The sequence below is a fragment of the Pipistrellus hanaki genome (assembly GCF_964339955.1).
Source record: "Pipistrellus hanaki genome assembly, chromosome: 11".
Classification (NCBI taxonomy): domain Eukaryota; kingdom Metazoa; phylum Chordata; class Mammalia; order Chiroptera; family Vespertilionidae; genus Pipistrellus; species Pipistrellus hanaki.
Genome location: NC_140513.1, coordinates 27,556,300 through 27,569,151, shown reverse-complemented (window position 1 = coordinate 27,569,151; position 12,852 = coordinate 27,556,300). Strand labels below are relative to the sequence as shown.

At 47.6% G+C, this 12,852-nt stretch overlaps 1 protein-coding gene and 1 long non-coding RNA gene across 2 annotated transcripts in view; one reads left to right on the top strand and one right to left on the bottom strand.

The window, feature by feature from the left end:
- Positions 1-1,816: 1,816 nt before the first annotated feature.
- On the top strand, positions 1,817-4,969 carry LOC311629693. Its single transcript, XR_014796238.1, has 2 exons — positions 1,817-1,898; positions 2,118-4,969. It is a non-coding gene; the product is annotated as an uncharacterized lncRNA (long non-coding RNA).
- Positions 4,970-5,685: 716 nt separating this feature from the next.
- The window catches only part of B4GALT1 (beta-1,4-galactosyltransferase 1), a 47,558-nt gene continuing 40,391 nt past the window's right edge, over positions 5,686-12,852 (bottom strand). Inside the window, exons 3-6 of the mRNA XM_084898001.1 lie at positions 12,472-12,659; positions 9,449-9,571; positions 6,707-6,811; positions 5,686-6,524 (exon numbers count right to left, since the gene is read on the bottom strand). Of these exons, the coding sequence (XP_084754127.1) occupies positions 6,392-6,524; positions 6,707-6,811; positions 9,449-9,571; positions 12,472-12,659 (549 nt within the window). The 3' untranslated portion in view covers positions 5,686-6,391. The remainder of the gene's footprint in view (positions 6,525-6,706; positions 6,812-9,448; positions 9,572-12,471; positions 12,660-12,852) is intronic.

The following is a 12,852-nucleotide window of genomic DNA, read 5'->3' as shown; positions in this document are numbered from 1 at the left end:
AGCTACTATATGAGGGATGAGGGGGGGACCTGATGCCCACCAAATCCATCCTCACAACTCCTGGGCTCTGCCTGGCTCCTACTTGGCCTGGGTCCTGTGTAAAGTGGGAGAATAGAGACAGACCACGTCCCAAGGAAATGACCAAGCTCAGGCACCTGTCCTTGACCCTCTCCCTCCTCCCTTCTTTTCCTGGCCCCTTGGAGCCCAGGGCGTGGGTGGGGATGCAAGGCCCCTCCCTCCCCAAGGCAGTCATTCCAAACACCTTTGCTTAGGTGAGGTGGGGAAGGGGTGGGGACACACCGCTGGTGAGGTCCTGGGTGTCTCCAGAAGAGGAATGGTCACTTACCCTGAGGTTGACCCGCCCAACCACCACATCGTTAAGCCCTGGACATGTGCCCTAGAAGAGAAGGAATAAAGAGCTCCACTGTATCTGACATGTGTGTATGCTGGTAATGTGAGTACAGCAGCCTATATGTACGTCAGCAGGTGTGCTCACGTGCATTTAAAAAAGTAACAAACATCTGTAACACAATGATTAGTAGGAGTCAGGCATGTTCTAAGTGCTTTATAAGTATTAACTGGCTTGTTGTTTGCAATAACTTTATGAAAACAGGTATTGCTGTACCCTTTACACCACATGTGTCAAACACACGGCCCGCGGGCCAAATCCAGCCCGCTAGGCCTTGCAATGTGGCCTGCACCGCGCTGTCATCACTGCACTCCGCTGTCAGTTTATGACATTGTCAGTTTATGACTGTTCAGTAAACCATTCGGCCTGCGATTTAGGCTGGATTTTAGATTTTGGCCCCTTCTCTGATTGAGTTCGACACCCCTACTTTACACAGATGAACACACTGAGGCACAGAGAGGCGAAGTCATCTGCTCAAGGTCACAGAGGCACTCTGGCCCCTCATAGGCGCACCAGGCGTGTTATACATGTTTGTGTATATGCTTCTGTGTGGACAGTGCATCTCAGGGGAGGAAAGTGTGCTCCACTGAATCCAGACCTTAGAGCTTGCAAAGCCCTGTGAGGACCAGAGTCTCCTGCTCAGTGAGATCTGAGCCCTAGGCCACCTCTGCTCAGGCCTGGGGCCACAAGGGATTCTTCCGGCAGGCACAGGGATGGGTAGAGACAGCCAGATGGCCCGGAGAGGGGAGCTACAAGGGGCTGCCCTTTTTGTTCCCGGTTCCCACTGGTCCCACTTTCGCAGCTCTGTCCCCACAGGGCCTGGAGCTGCCTCAGCTCGGACAGCAGGGGCAATCGCGCCTGCACACTGCTTCCCTCTGGCCTCTTCCTTCCAGACGCCAATTCCATCCAAGCAGCACATAAAAGGCTGCTGCTGGGCACTTAATGGGATGGGTCACAACTAAGACCCTTTAGTTAAATTTCCTGGGGCTGACAACAGCCTTATTTGGGGTCATATTGATTAAATGACAGTGAGCACCTTCTTAAGTGGCTCTGACAACTATCAGAACTATTCTGGCATTTGTGTAAAATAGCAGGAATGTGGCCAGAGAAGTGCTATGGAAAATTCTACTTTGAACTGACGCTAGCTACCATGTGATTGGTACCTGTAAAGTGTTCATCATGTGTTTGTTTTTTTTTTAATTTAAAAAATATATATTTTTAGGGATTTAAGAGAGGAAGAGAGAAACATCAATGATGAGAGAGAATCATTGACTGGCTGCCTTCTGCAAACCCCGCACTGGGATTGAGTTAGCAACTTGGGCATCGAACTGTGACGTCCTGGTTCATAGGTGGATGCTCCATTCACTTGATTCTTTGAAAATGTCTGTGTTCCCCCTTTCCTCCCATTAGACTTTAAACTCGGACCTCCTCTGCCATTGTATCCTAGAAGCCAGTAGGTGTTCAACAAAATTTGTAGGTGTTCATCTTTGTTTTAGATACTTTATATAATTTTTTTTAATAGAAAATATTCCTTTATTAACTTTTGATTGAGAATATGTTTGTATATTTTCAGAAAACAACTCCGAAACCATGTGGATTCTGGCAACAGAGAGAAATTGACAGGACTACTGCAGCCATGAAGACAAGAAGAGAAGCAGTCCAGAGATGGAAGTTGCTGATGATGCCTTGCCATAATAGCAGTCAGCAGCTGTGAGGTACTTTATATCTTTTAAGCCTCAAAATATGTTATTATTCCTATTATACAGATAAGAAAATGAGGTTCAGATGAGGAAATGGCTATATTTAACTTCCATGATTGAAGTCTTTTTTTTAAATAAGGTTTTATTAAGTCAGAAATGCTAATCAAAAGACTGGTCTTGGGGCATGGAGTCTAAACCACCAGCAGCACGGCCAGGTAGGAAAAGTGGTATGTCCGTCATCCCAGAGTTTTGTAACCGGTTTAATACATCGAGTCGGGGAAAAGAAAGAAAGAAGTCTGAAAGGATTTACAAGAGCGGCAAAGGGGTGGGAGAAAGTGAAGCAGGGCCAGCTCTGGGGCAGCAGAGTTGAATAAAGAAATGTCTGCACCAGTGGAGTGGCTGCGGGCAGAGGTCCAGAAAGCCCACATGCAAACATATGGGGACTCCTGGAGTTAGGTGTCTGGCTAAAATAATCTGTGGATCTAGCCACAAAGAAATTAATTCACAATTCCAACAGGCAAAACAGGAACGTGAGATGTCTTTTATTTATATACTAGAGACCTGGTGCATGACATTCGTGCACTGGGGCGGGCCCTCAGCCCCACCCATGCCCTCTCACAATTTGGGACCCCACCTTAGGCCAGCAGTCAGACATCCCCGAGGGGTCCTTAACTCTGCCAAGGAGGTGGGAGAGGCTCCCTCCACCGCCACTGCACTCGCCAGCTTTGAGCCTGGCTTCTGGGAGCACACTGACCACCAGGTGGTAGCTCCTGCATTGAGCGTCTCCCCCCTGGTGGTCAGTGCATGTTATAGCGACCGGTCGTTTCGCCTATTTGTATTTTAGGGTTTTATTACATGGGCTTTTAAAAAATATTGTTTATTTATTTTTGTTAGTCCTTACCCAAGCATATTTTTCCATTGATTTTTAGGGAGAGTGGAAGAGAGAGGGAAAGACTGAGAGAAATATTGATGTGAGAGAAACACATCGATTGGTTGCCTCCTGCAAGAGCCCTGACCAGGGCCTGGGCTGGGGAGGAGCCTGCAACCGAGGTACATGCCCTTGACTAGAATCAAACCCAAGACCCTTTGGTCCACAGGCCAACATTCTATCCACTGAGCCAAACCGGCTGGGGCTGAGATGTCTGTCATTAGCTGGCCTGCAGCCATCAACAGACTAACAGTTCCATCTCTTTCTCTTCCTCTCAGGCGGCTGTAACTTAATTTAGAACAACTCAGAATTTTCTTCTTATCAGCTGACTCCAGGGAGGCATGTGTAATCAGCTGTGTGCTTCCTGGGTAGTGTGTGGGGATGCTGCTACCCACCACCTCAGCCGTGACACCCTGAGCCAGGGAGGCACAAAAGGCAGACCTCAAGTCCTCCCAGCAGGAAGCTCCACCACTGCCCACCAGCTCCGACAGAGTCCAAGCCTTTAAATCAGAAGAGACACCACCAGCAGTTACAAAGATAGGGACATTTATTTGTGTTATATTACTGGATTTTAAAGGCAAAAAATACAGTTCTGTTTTGAACATCAAAGTCAGACATCCCCTCCCCCCTCCCCACTCACAATAGTCAATACATACATTTGCACACATAGGAAATGAAAACACACAGCATCACAGGTCTCCAGGACAGGACCGCTCTGTCCTGGCTGTGTGGGACACCCCATGGCCAGCCCTGAGGTCAGCAGAAACCCTGCCCAGGCTGAGAGCCAGACCGCACTTCCTTTGCCCTCCCAGGCCACCGCTGCCCTCTGACCTTCTCCAAAAGCCGCGTCACAGGGTCACCAGCAACGGGAAGGACAGAAACAAAGGCACGGAACGCGACAACAACGTCATGGTGACAGCTTCCAGGTAAAGGAAATGCCCCTGAACTCCCCGAGGAGGAAGCAGGACCCACAGCATCTCGTGAACCAGGCAGGCCTCCAGGCCTGACCTCGGGCTCAGGTGGCGCCCGTGAGAGCACCGGCAGGTCAGCGAAGGAGGAACAGATGACGCAGGATTCCCCTGGGTTCTGAGAATGAACCACATACTTCTTGAATATTCCAATGTAACATGGAAGGAAATATTTTTTTAAAAAGGAAGAGGGAAAAAAAAAGACATTTTTGTTTTGTTTTGTTTAAAGAGTATAGTAAGTAACCAAGAAGTTACTTCCCGCGGTGTTTGTCTCCTTTCTTTTAAGGCACTTTGGAAAAGTCAGGATCTGGGGTCCGAAAGAGAGGCCTTCATTCTTTGCATTTCCCTAAACTCCTTCCTCAGGGCAGTTGCTCTGAATTTTGTTAACATCTCTGTTAAAGGAGCAGGGGGTTGACAAGAAGGAATACTCTTCGCATAAGCCCCAGAAGCTTGTGCAGTGGAACATACAAACTTTAATCACAGGCTTCTGGAAAAAAGAACCAAGTTAGCATCTGAGATGCTTAAAGCAATAAAGGCACAGGTGAGACTGGCGCCGGGACACCCACTCAGCCTCCACACGGAGGGCTGGGTCCCAGGAGGTCTGAGCGGCCTCCAGCGAAAACGTCACGCTTGGGATGACACAGCCGAGCCTCAGGCGCTGAGCCTCAGGCCCCGAGCCCAGAGCGGAAGCGGCCTCGAGCCTCTCAGCCCCTCCCGGCAGAGGCAGGTTTGGAGAAGGCAGCCCTGTGGGTCAGCCTCCCAGGAGTGGGGAGCACCTGCCAGAGGCCCGAGGGGGGAGAGGGAGGCTTCAGGCACCATAGTGGTCCGAGGGGGAGTGTGAGTGGGTTCAGCTGAATTTCTAGGTTTCTAATTAAAAGGCACATTCATGCTGGAGAATGAATAGTGTATTTGACCCTGAGTGCCACAGGCAAGTTGTAGGGAACAGGCAAAAAAAAAAAGCAAAGGAATAGGCAAAAAGCAACGGCCAAAAAGGGGAGGGCGGAAGCGGGGAGGAAGAGGGAGAACCGGTCCTGCAAGGTGGGACGGCAGCGTGGGGCCAAACCTGAGGGAGGCCGCCCTGTGGGTCCAAGGGGGCCAGAACCGAGGTGCCCTCCACCGCCCCGGCCTCAGGGCCAGTAAACAGTTCTGACTGCTGTCATTTACAACCCCACAGCCGAGGGCCCGGGTGGGAGGTCCTAGGAGTCAGTCCAAGGCGGTGCTAGAGGTTCCCTCTGCCCTGCCCACCTGGGGAGGGTAAAGAGACGGGGAGCACTGCCTGGCAGGCCAAGGAGTCTGCCTTCCTGCAGAGGTGGGGGAGGGGGGGGGGAGGAAGAGGGACTTTGCCTCGACAAAGGACCCACAGGTGACTTTGCTCTTCACAAAATCTGGCCGGCCGGCTACATCAGAGGCCTGCGCATGGCCACTACAGCATATTAGCATCACCCCCTGCTCTGCCCCGCCCCTAAAAAAAATGCTCAGTCCCTTCCTCACATGTAAAACACCACATTTAAATACATAGGGAATTCAAGTGTACATCGCATACTCAGAAAAACCAATTGCCATGTTTGAACACTCCACAGCCGTGAAAATCTGGATCAACACAAAATCAAAGCTACATCAGTAATCAGAATTCGATTTGGTCTTCAAGATAACTACAAACTGCCATCTGCTCTTTTAAAAAAAAAAGTTTTACATTCAGAAATCAGGCAGTGTGGAGAAAGGCCACTGGATGTGAGGACAACCCAAGGATTTTGCTCTGATGGCTAAGGTTGCCTTGGAATTCACACGCTAGCAGGACAAAGGGTCTGAGGCTCACGTTTTAAAACTCTTTTGCGAAGAAGAGACACACAGTGATTGGAACAGTTGTATAGCGCTAAGGGAGGGGAGGCGTAAAGTGAGAATGGCTGCGAACAGTTTTTCTGCTTACAATATGACAACCAAAAAAAAAAAAAATACCAATTCAATTTCAGCAGCACTCTCCAATTTTGCATAAAGTAATAAGAATACACGATTTAAAACAAAATTCTTACCTATTTCACAACAATTTTGCAGTTTACCACTGGGAACGAGTCCCACAGTCACAAATTTGGGGCTGTATGCGCTCTGATTCTTTGGGGTGCAGGCACTGTGAACATGCGGAGAACCCCCCGAGGCTGGCAGTTTCTACACATACAAACACCCCGTAGAGCTAAGAAGTCACACGCCGAAGTCAAGCCGGGGGCAAAACATCCCCCTGTTCTGGTCAGCCTTTGGAAAGGCGTGTGAATGCTGAGCGGAGGGGCTGGCACGCTGATTGGTAAGAATGAGGGACCAGCCCAGCACGTTGGCAGGGACACAGCCGAGGTCCCTGGCCATGTTCAGGTCTCTTTATCCGGGTAGCAAAATGCTAGCTTGGTTTCCCGACGTCCACTGTGATTTTGGTATATAGCGGGTTTCTCTCTATGTCCAACACCTTATAAGTCAGTGTGTTCAAACCATCAGTCAGCATTGTCTCCTTCGTGTGTGCAATTCGGTCAAACCTACAAGGACAAAAAAAAAAAAGCAAGAGGTTGGTGTCAAAACAAAAGTCTTAAGAAAAAAAAAAGGTATTACGCATTTGCACTTTGTTGCTTTTCCCCCTTTGGACTGAGCCCTCCCCAGGGCCTCCCTTCTGCCCCATCCTGGAGAGGGAAGAAGGGATATAAACAAACACAGAACACACCTCTGAGGATTGGGTTCATTTTTCTTGTCCCTCGAGTGGCGAATCATCCGGCACTTCCCAACCACGGCATTCGGGCGAGATATAGACATACCTTTAAAAACTAATCTGCGAGGAGCAAAGGGACAAATCGTCATCAGAAAGTAAGAGTAGGCAGAGCCAAGTCATGAAGATGCATGGCGTCGGCCTGAGCCCTCTGGGCGGCCAGGAAAGCACAGGCAAAGGCAGGGAGAGCAGACACAGGGCCCTCGGGAGCAGCACAAGCCTCGGGGACCGGTGCACGGGTCTGGGGTGGGAAGTGGCTGGAGATGAGGCTGGCAAGATGGGCCAAGGCTGAACCATGGCGGCCTTCTCAAAGCTTCAAGCAGCCCGTGAGCCGTGCCAGTGTCAGGAAAGGATGTAATACAGTGTTTCCCAAAGGTATTTAGGCAAGGAGACGTCTCTCTGATAAGCAGTATAAAAAGGGGGAGTAGGGAATAAGACTAGGGGCAGCCAGAACCGAGTGGAAGGTTCTGTGTGTAGGTCTAGGGCCGTGGTCAGCAAACGGCGGCTCGCGCACCACATGCGGCTCTTTGGCCCCTTGAGCGTGGCTCTTCCACAAAATACCACGGCCTGGGGGAGTCTATTTTATTTATTTATTTATTTATTTATTTATTTATTTATAATATATTTTTATTGATTTTGTACAGAGAGGAAGGGAGAGAGATAGAGAGCTAGAAACATCGATGAGAGAGAGTCATCGATCAGCTGCCTCTTGCACACCCCCTACTGGGGATATGCCCACAACCAAGGTACATGCCCTTGACCGGAATCGAACCTGGGACCTCTCAGTCCCCAAGCCGATGCTCTATCCGTTGAGCCAAACCGGTTTCGGCAAGGGTGGGTGAGTCTATTTTAAAGAAGTGGTGTTAGAAGAAGTTTAAGTTTAAAAAAGTTGGCTCTCAAAAGAAATGTCAATCGTTGTACTGTTGGTATTTGGCTCTGTTGACTAATGAGTTTGCCGACCTCGGGTCTGGGGAAAAGGAATGAGGACCAAAACCAAAGCAGGAACAGAGGAGTGAAGAGGCAGTGCCCCTGGATGACTTTAAAGGCTGCTGGCCTTGCCCCCAGGACCTGGCAGACAGTGAGTAGGTGGAGAGGAAGAGTTAGGTCCTTTATTTCCCAAGAAAGCTGCTCCACAAACCACTCACCCTTCTAGTCCCTCCGCCCAGGATGCTCTAGTACTGTGTTCTCTGGGCCCCACGGCCCCCAACCTTTTTGACCACTCAGGTCTCTGTTGTCACATCAGCCCAGTGTCTGCCCAGCTGTGGTACTGTGGGAGCAAGCTTGTTTCTGTCTAGACTCTGTGTCCATGAATTCAGGGTCTTCCCGATGGGGCCCACCTGGCACAGTGCTCGCATGCAGCGGACACTCGAGCTGCATACTTGAAAACTCAAGTGTTCTTCAAGGCCTGCATTAAAGACTCGGGCCTATGCCAAGTTCTCACAGAAAGCCAACCTTGAATGGCTTGGGTGCTGCCCTGGCAGACACCTTCAGTTTAACTGATCAAATTAGTGTTCTGCAATCCAGGAAGGCACCAGGGTATATTCTGACATCAAACTCAGAGACAAGTTCAGACCGGCTCCCAGAGGGAGTAGGTGCTTTTAATCCGCAGCTGGCAGGGTTGAAGCCTCCATTGCCGGGGAGAACTGGGCAGAATGCGGTTTCAAATGCTACTGGCAGGTGATTTTATACCATCTGTAATGACAAGCTACATGATAAAGATTTACCAACTCCCAGGGAGTCCGCGGGTGTGGGTGTTGGGGGTTGGCTGTGAAATGATGTGTGCTGGGGCCAGTGGGTACACAGCAGCCATCACACTACTCTGTCGTCTTTTGTGTATGTTAAAATAGTCCAAAAAGTTAAATAAACAAATAAAACAGGACCAATGTTCTGTGAGGAACTTGGGATCCTGTCCAAAGAAACTTGTTTCATACTCAAACATGACTGCAATGAGATGCTGAATTTTTATGAAGGACACGTGTTTTTGTTTGTTTGTTTGTTTTTTAATATATTTTTATTGATTTCAATGAGGAAGGGGAAGGGAGCGAGAGAAACATCAGTGATGAGAGAATCACTGATCAGTTGCCTCCTGCATGCCCCCTAATGGGGATTGAGCTTGCGACCTGGGCAGGTGCCGTTGACGGGAACCAAACCTGGGACCCTTCAGTCCACAGTCCATGCTCTATCCACTGAGCCAAACCAGCTAGGGCTGAAGGACACATGTTTACTCTTTTAGGACAAAATGGCACGTGGTATGCATCAAAGTATACTCCTTCACTTGGTTCTCATTTTACATTTTCCCAGGCTAATGCAAAAATCACAGAAGCTGCCCTGGCTGGGTAGCCCAGCTGGTTAGAGTATCATCCCTATACGCCAAGGTGTGGGTTTGATCCCCAGTCAGGGCACATACAAGAAACCACCAATGAATGAATAATAAGTGAGACAATAAATCCATGTTTCTCTCTTCCCCTCTTTCTCTAAAAACCAATAAATTTAAATTTTTTTTCTTTAAATAGCAATAGCTAATTTTCCTAAAGACATCTTCAGCATGTATGGTGTCTATAGCTGGGCACACGTAAGACCCTGGGCTGAGTGGGGACTGCATCCTTCCTGAGGGTCAAAGCCTTGCAGAATAATCAAGCATCGATTGAAAAACTAGAAGTAAAGGAAGACAGAGAAGGAGATCCAAGTTATGACCATTACCTGTTGAAAATGTCGTCATCTTCACCTCCCCAGCCCCAATAATTATTAGGAAATCCATTGATGGTGAGAAACTGTTGTTTACTCAGGGCAGACACACCTCCAAAAAACTGAACATAAGGTAAGCTGGGGGGGAAAAAAGGAAACACACACACAGAGACCAGGGTTAGTAAGTGTTTACTTTCTCGAAATAAAACTTGCTCAAAATAAACACTCCTAAAGTTATTGCTATTCTCTGGAACTTTTTCACTGGAGATTTATGAGGGCTTTCTTTGTTTTAATAGTAGACTCAGATTATTTTTAGAGAAGTCACAGGTGTCAAAAAATAGAATCTTCTTTCTAAAAATACTGTGTCGCTTCTGTGGGGATGTAGAAAATCAGTCGGTTACATAAGCATAAGCCCAGTTCTGCACCAGACAGGAATCTGCTCCTGCACGGGAAGTCCTCATCCAGAAAGTCCTGGAATCTGAGGTGGTTCTGTGGTCTCCCTGTGCCCGTGCTGTCATGTGCCCAGCCCATCTACCAGTCTAGCTTCCATTCTTCCAAAGGTTTACTGGCTTGAAAACTGACTGATTCCAATAGACAAGACAGCATTTGTGGCCCTGGCCGGTGTGCTCAGTGGGTTGAGCATCATCCCAGGCACCAAAGTGTCATGGGTTCAATTGTGGTCAGGTTATGTGTCTGGGCTGTGGGTTCAATCCCCAGTAGAGGGCATGAAGGAGGCAGCCCATTGATGTTTCTCGCTCTCTCCCTCTAAAAAAATCTTTAAAAAAAAAAATAGCATTTCTGCCATTCATCTTTCCCCAGCAGAGGAGCTAAGTTTGGACTGCCCTCAGTCAGGAAAGCACAGTGATGTGTGCTTTAGTCATCATTATTATGCAAACACCCACTGGTCAGGATGGTTTGTTTTTAGTTAGGAAATAAAAGTTGCTTCTAAATGACAGGAATGGCTCAAGCCTGCTTCCTATCTTTTTTTAAAATATATTTTTTATTGATCTTTTACAGAGAGGAAGGGAGAGAGATAGAGAGCTAGAAACGTCGATGAGAGAGAAACATCGACTAGCTGCCTCTTGCACACCCTATACCGGGGATGTGCCCGCAACCAACGTACATGCCCTTGACCGGAATCGAACCTGGGACCTTTCAGTCCACAGACCGACGCTCTACCACTGAGCCAAACCTGTTTCGGCATGCTTCCTATTTTGATTTTGTTTGTAATTGATGAAGGGTGCAGCATTCATCATCAGAATAGTTGCTAAATTTATTTAAATGTGTGGTTTTGATTTGGCTTGAAGAAATAATCTCACTACATGTACCATTATATGTACAGTACATATAATGTTAGTTTTTCCACTTTGATTCCTTGATATTGCAATGGAATGTCAACTTTATTAAATGTACTTTATATGCTAGTTACTGTGTGTGGTTTAAACTTTTTCTGCTTTCTCCCTTTTCTGGTTTTACGCTTCCTTTTTACAACAAGCCTCTAGAAACAGTTTCTGAGAATGCCTGTTTATAATGCAGATGTACTTAGGGAGTGTGTAAAATAATCGTTTTCACAAAATAAATAGATATTTAAAATTTACCAATAACGTCAGACGGAGGGCAGTGGCGGGTTCATTGTATAAAACATAGTTTATCTTTGTACGCTATGCTTGTCTTTGGTTTTACAAAGTAGCTTGTATTTTCAATATAACAGGGTAATATATAGAGCAACTGTGATGCCTCAATAAAAAGGACAAAATTTCTGATTTGAAAAAAAATAAAAAAGATACATTCCTGAAACTTTCCTTGGAAATTTCTACCATGTCCTGACTTAGCGGTATGTATAATGGTGAATCTATTTTGACACGTTTTCAAGCAGCAGGGCATCTGGGCTCTCCTCCCACCAAACCTTTTTGCATTTCAGTGTTTCAGTGGCTATAAATTGTGGCCTCCTGAGGAAGACAGAGGAAGCACGGATGAGAAATGTTAAGAATCAGAATGAGGACCTGTCCAGAGGCCATGCAAAGGCCTTCTGGGGTCCTTCAAAGGCTGTGGTTGTTTTTTTTTTCTCGGCCCTGTGTGCAGTTCCAAACCGCACTCAGGCTCTTACTGGAATCCAGAGAAACCAAAACTTATCATACAAATTAAGAAAAATGCTAACTCAGATTTAAGAGAAAAGTCAGCCAAACCATACAGAACCCAAGAAAAACAAAACCTAAAAGAAAAAAAAAAAAAAAAAAGGAAAAAAGAAAAAAAAAAGCAATTATCATTTTCTAATCCACTTAGGAATTCAGCATTCTGACTGCAAGTATCCACAAGCAAGCTCCCTGGGGACATGCTTTAATGAATCTCAGGTCATCTATGGGTAATAATCTACTGACACTGAGGTGCCAAGTCAGCCAGCCACCTTTTGCTTTCCTCACAGTACAGTCTGCACTTGCAAAGCAAGGGTTTGAACCCCAGGTGGCCACGCCAGTAATGGTTTTTTGATAATGAGTGTTTTTATGGAGATAGACCCTCAGCCACTTCTAGGGGAATTACCAGCTGAGCTGACAAGACCTAGTTTTGCTGTCTCTGTGCTTTCTCTTACCTCCTGCCCCACCCCCAAGCCTGAGAGGTCCTGGGAAAATAGACATGGTGTTATGGAAAAGAACTAGGTGATCCCCTCCCACCATGCTTCAAGGGCAGAATTAAAGAGGGGTCAGGGTATAAGCCCGCGTATATTAAGAAGACGATACATAAACAGGGAGGGTGGGAGGGAAGATGGGGGCCAGAGAGTGACTTTTACAGCTAGATCCCTCCCCCCAAGACAGCAAGTTCAGGGCCTGAATACCTTTGATCTGGGGGAAGGACTTTACAACAACCCTGTATTTATCTCACAGACCTCATGCCCTCAGCAAGGGAGGATGGAAAGAATTACTACTCAGCGGAGGCGCTCTTCCCCAGAGCACAGAGGCTCTCCTGGCCGCAGAAACTGCATCTCCTAGTTGTCATGTCAGAGAGGAACATGTTTCCTACAGACTCTGGTGAACAGCTCTTACCTAAACCCAAACTTGTCCATTGCCACAGAGATGTGCCGTGGCTGGGAGAAGCACCGGTAGGCGTTCCGGTCATCCATGGGGATCAGGTCCACGTCGCTGAACACGAAGCAGTTGTAGTCATAGTCCTTCAAGGCCTCTCGGAAGCCCACGTTGAGGAGCTTAGCGCGATTGAATGTGGACTCTCCAGCCTGGAGCAGAAACAGAAGGAGTGAGACTAGATGCCGTAAGGACTTTGAGCAGAACACAGGGACTGGTGACTTGCCCACTACATGTGGTCATTAATCCGCGCCTGGGCCTCCTTTTCTGCCCTCATTGGTGAATTAATACCATGTGGTATGTCCTGAGTCAGTATTCCCCACTTTTCAGAATTATCCTGCAGGA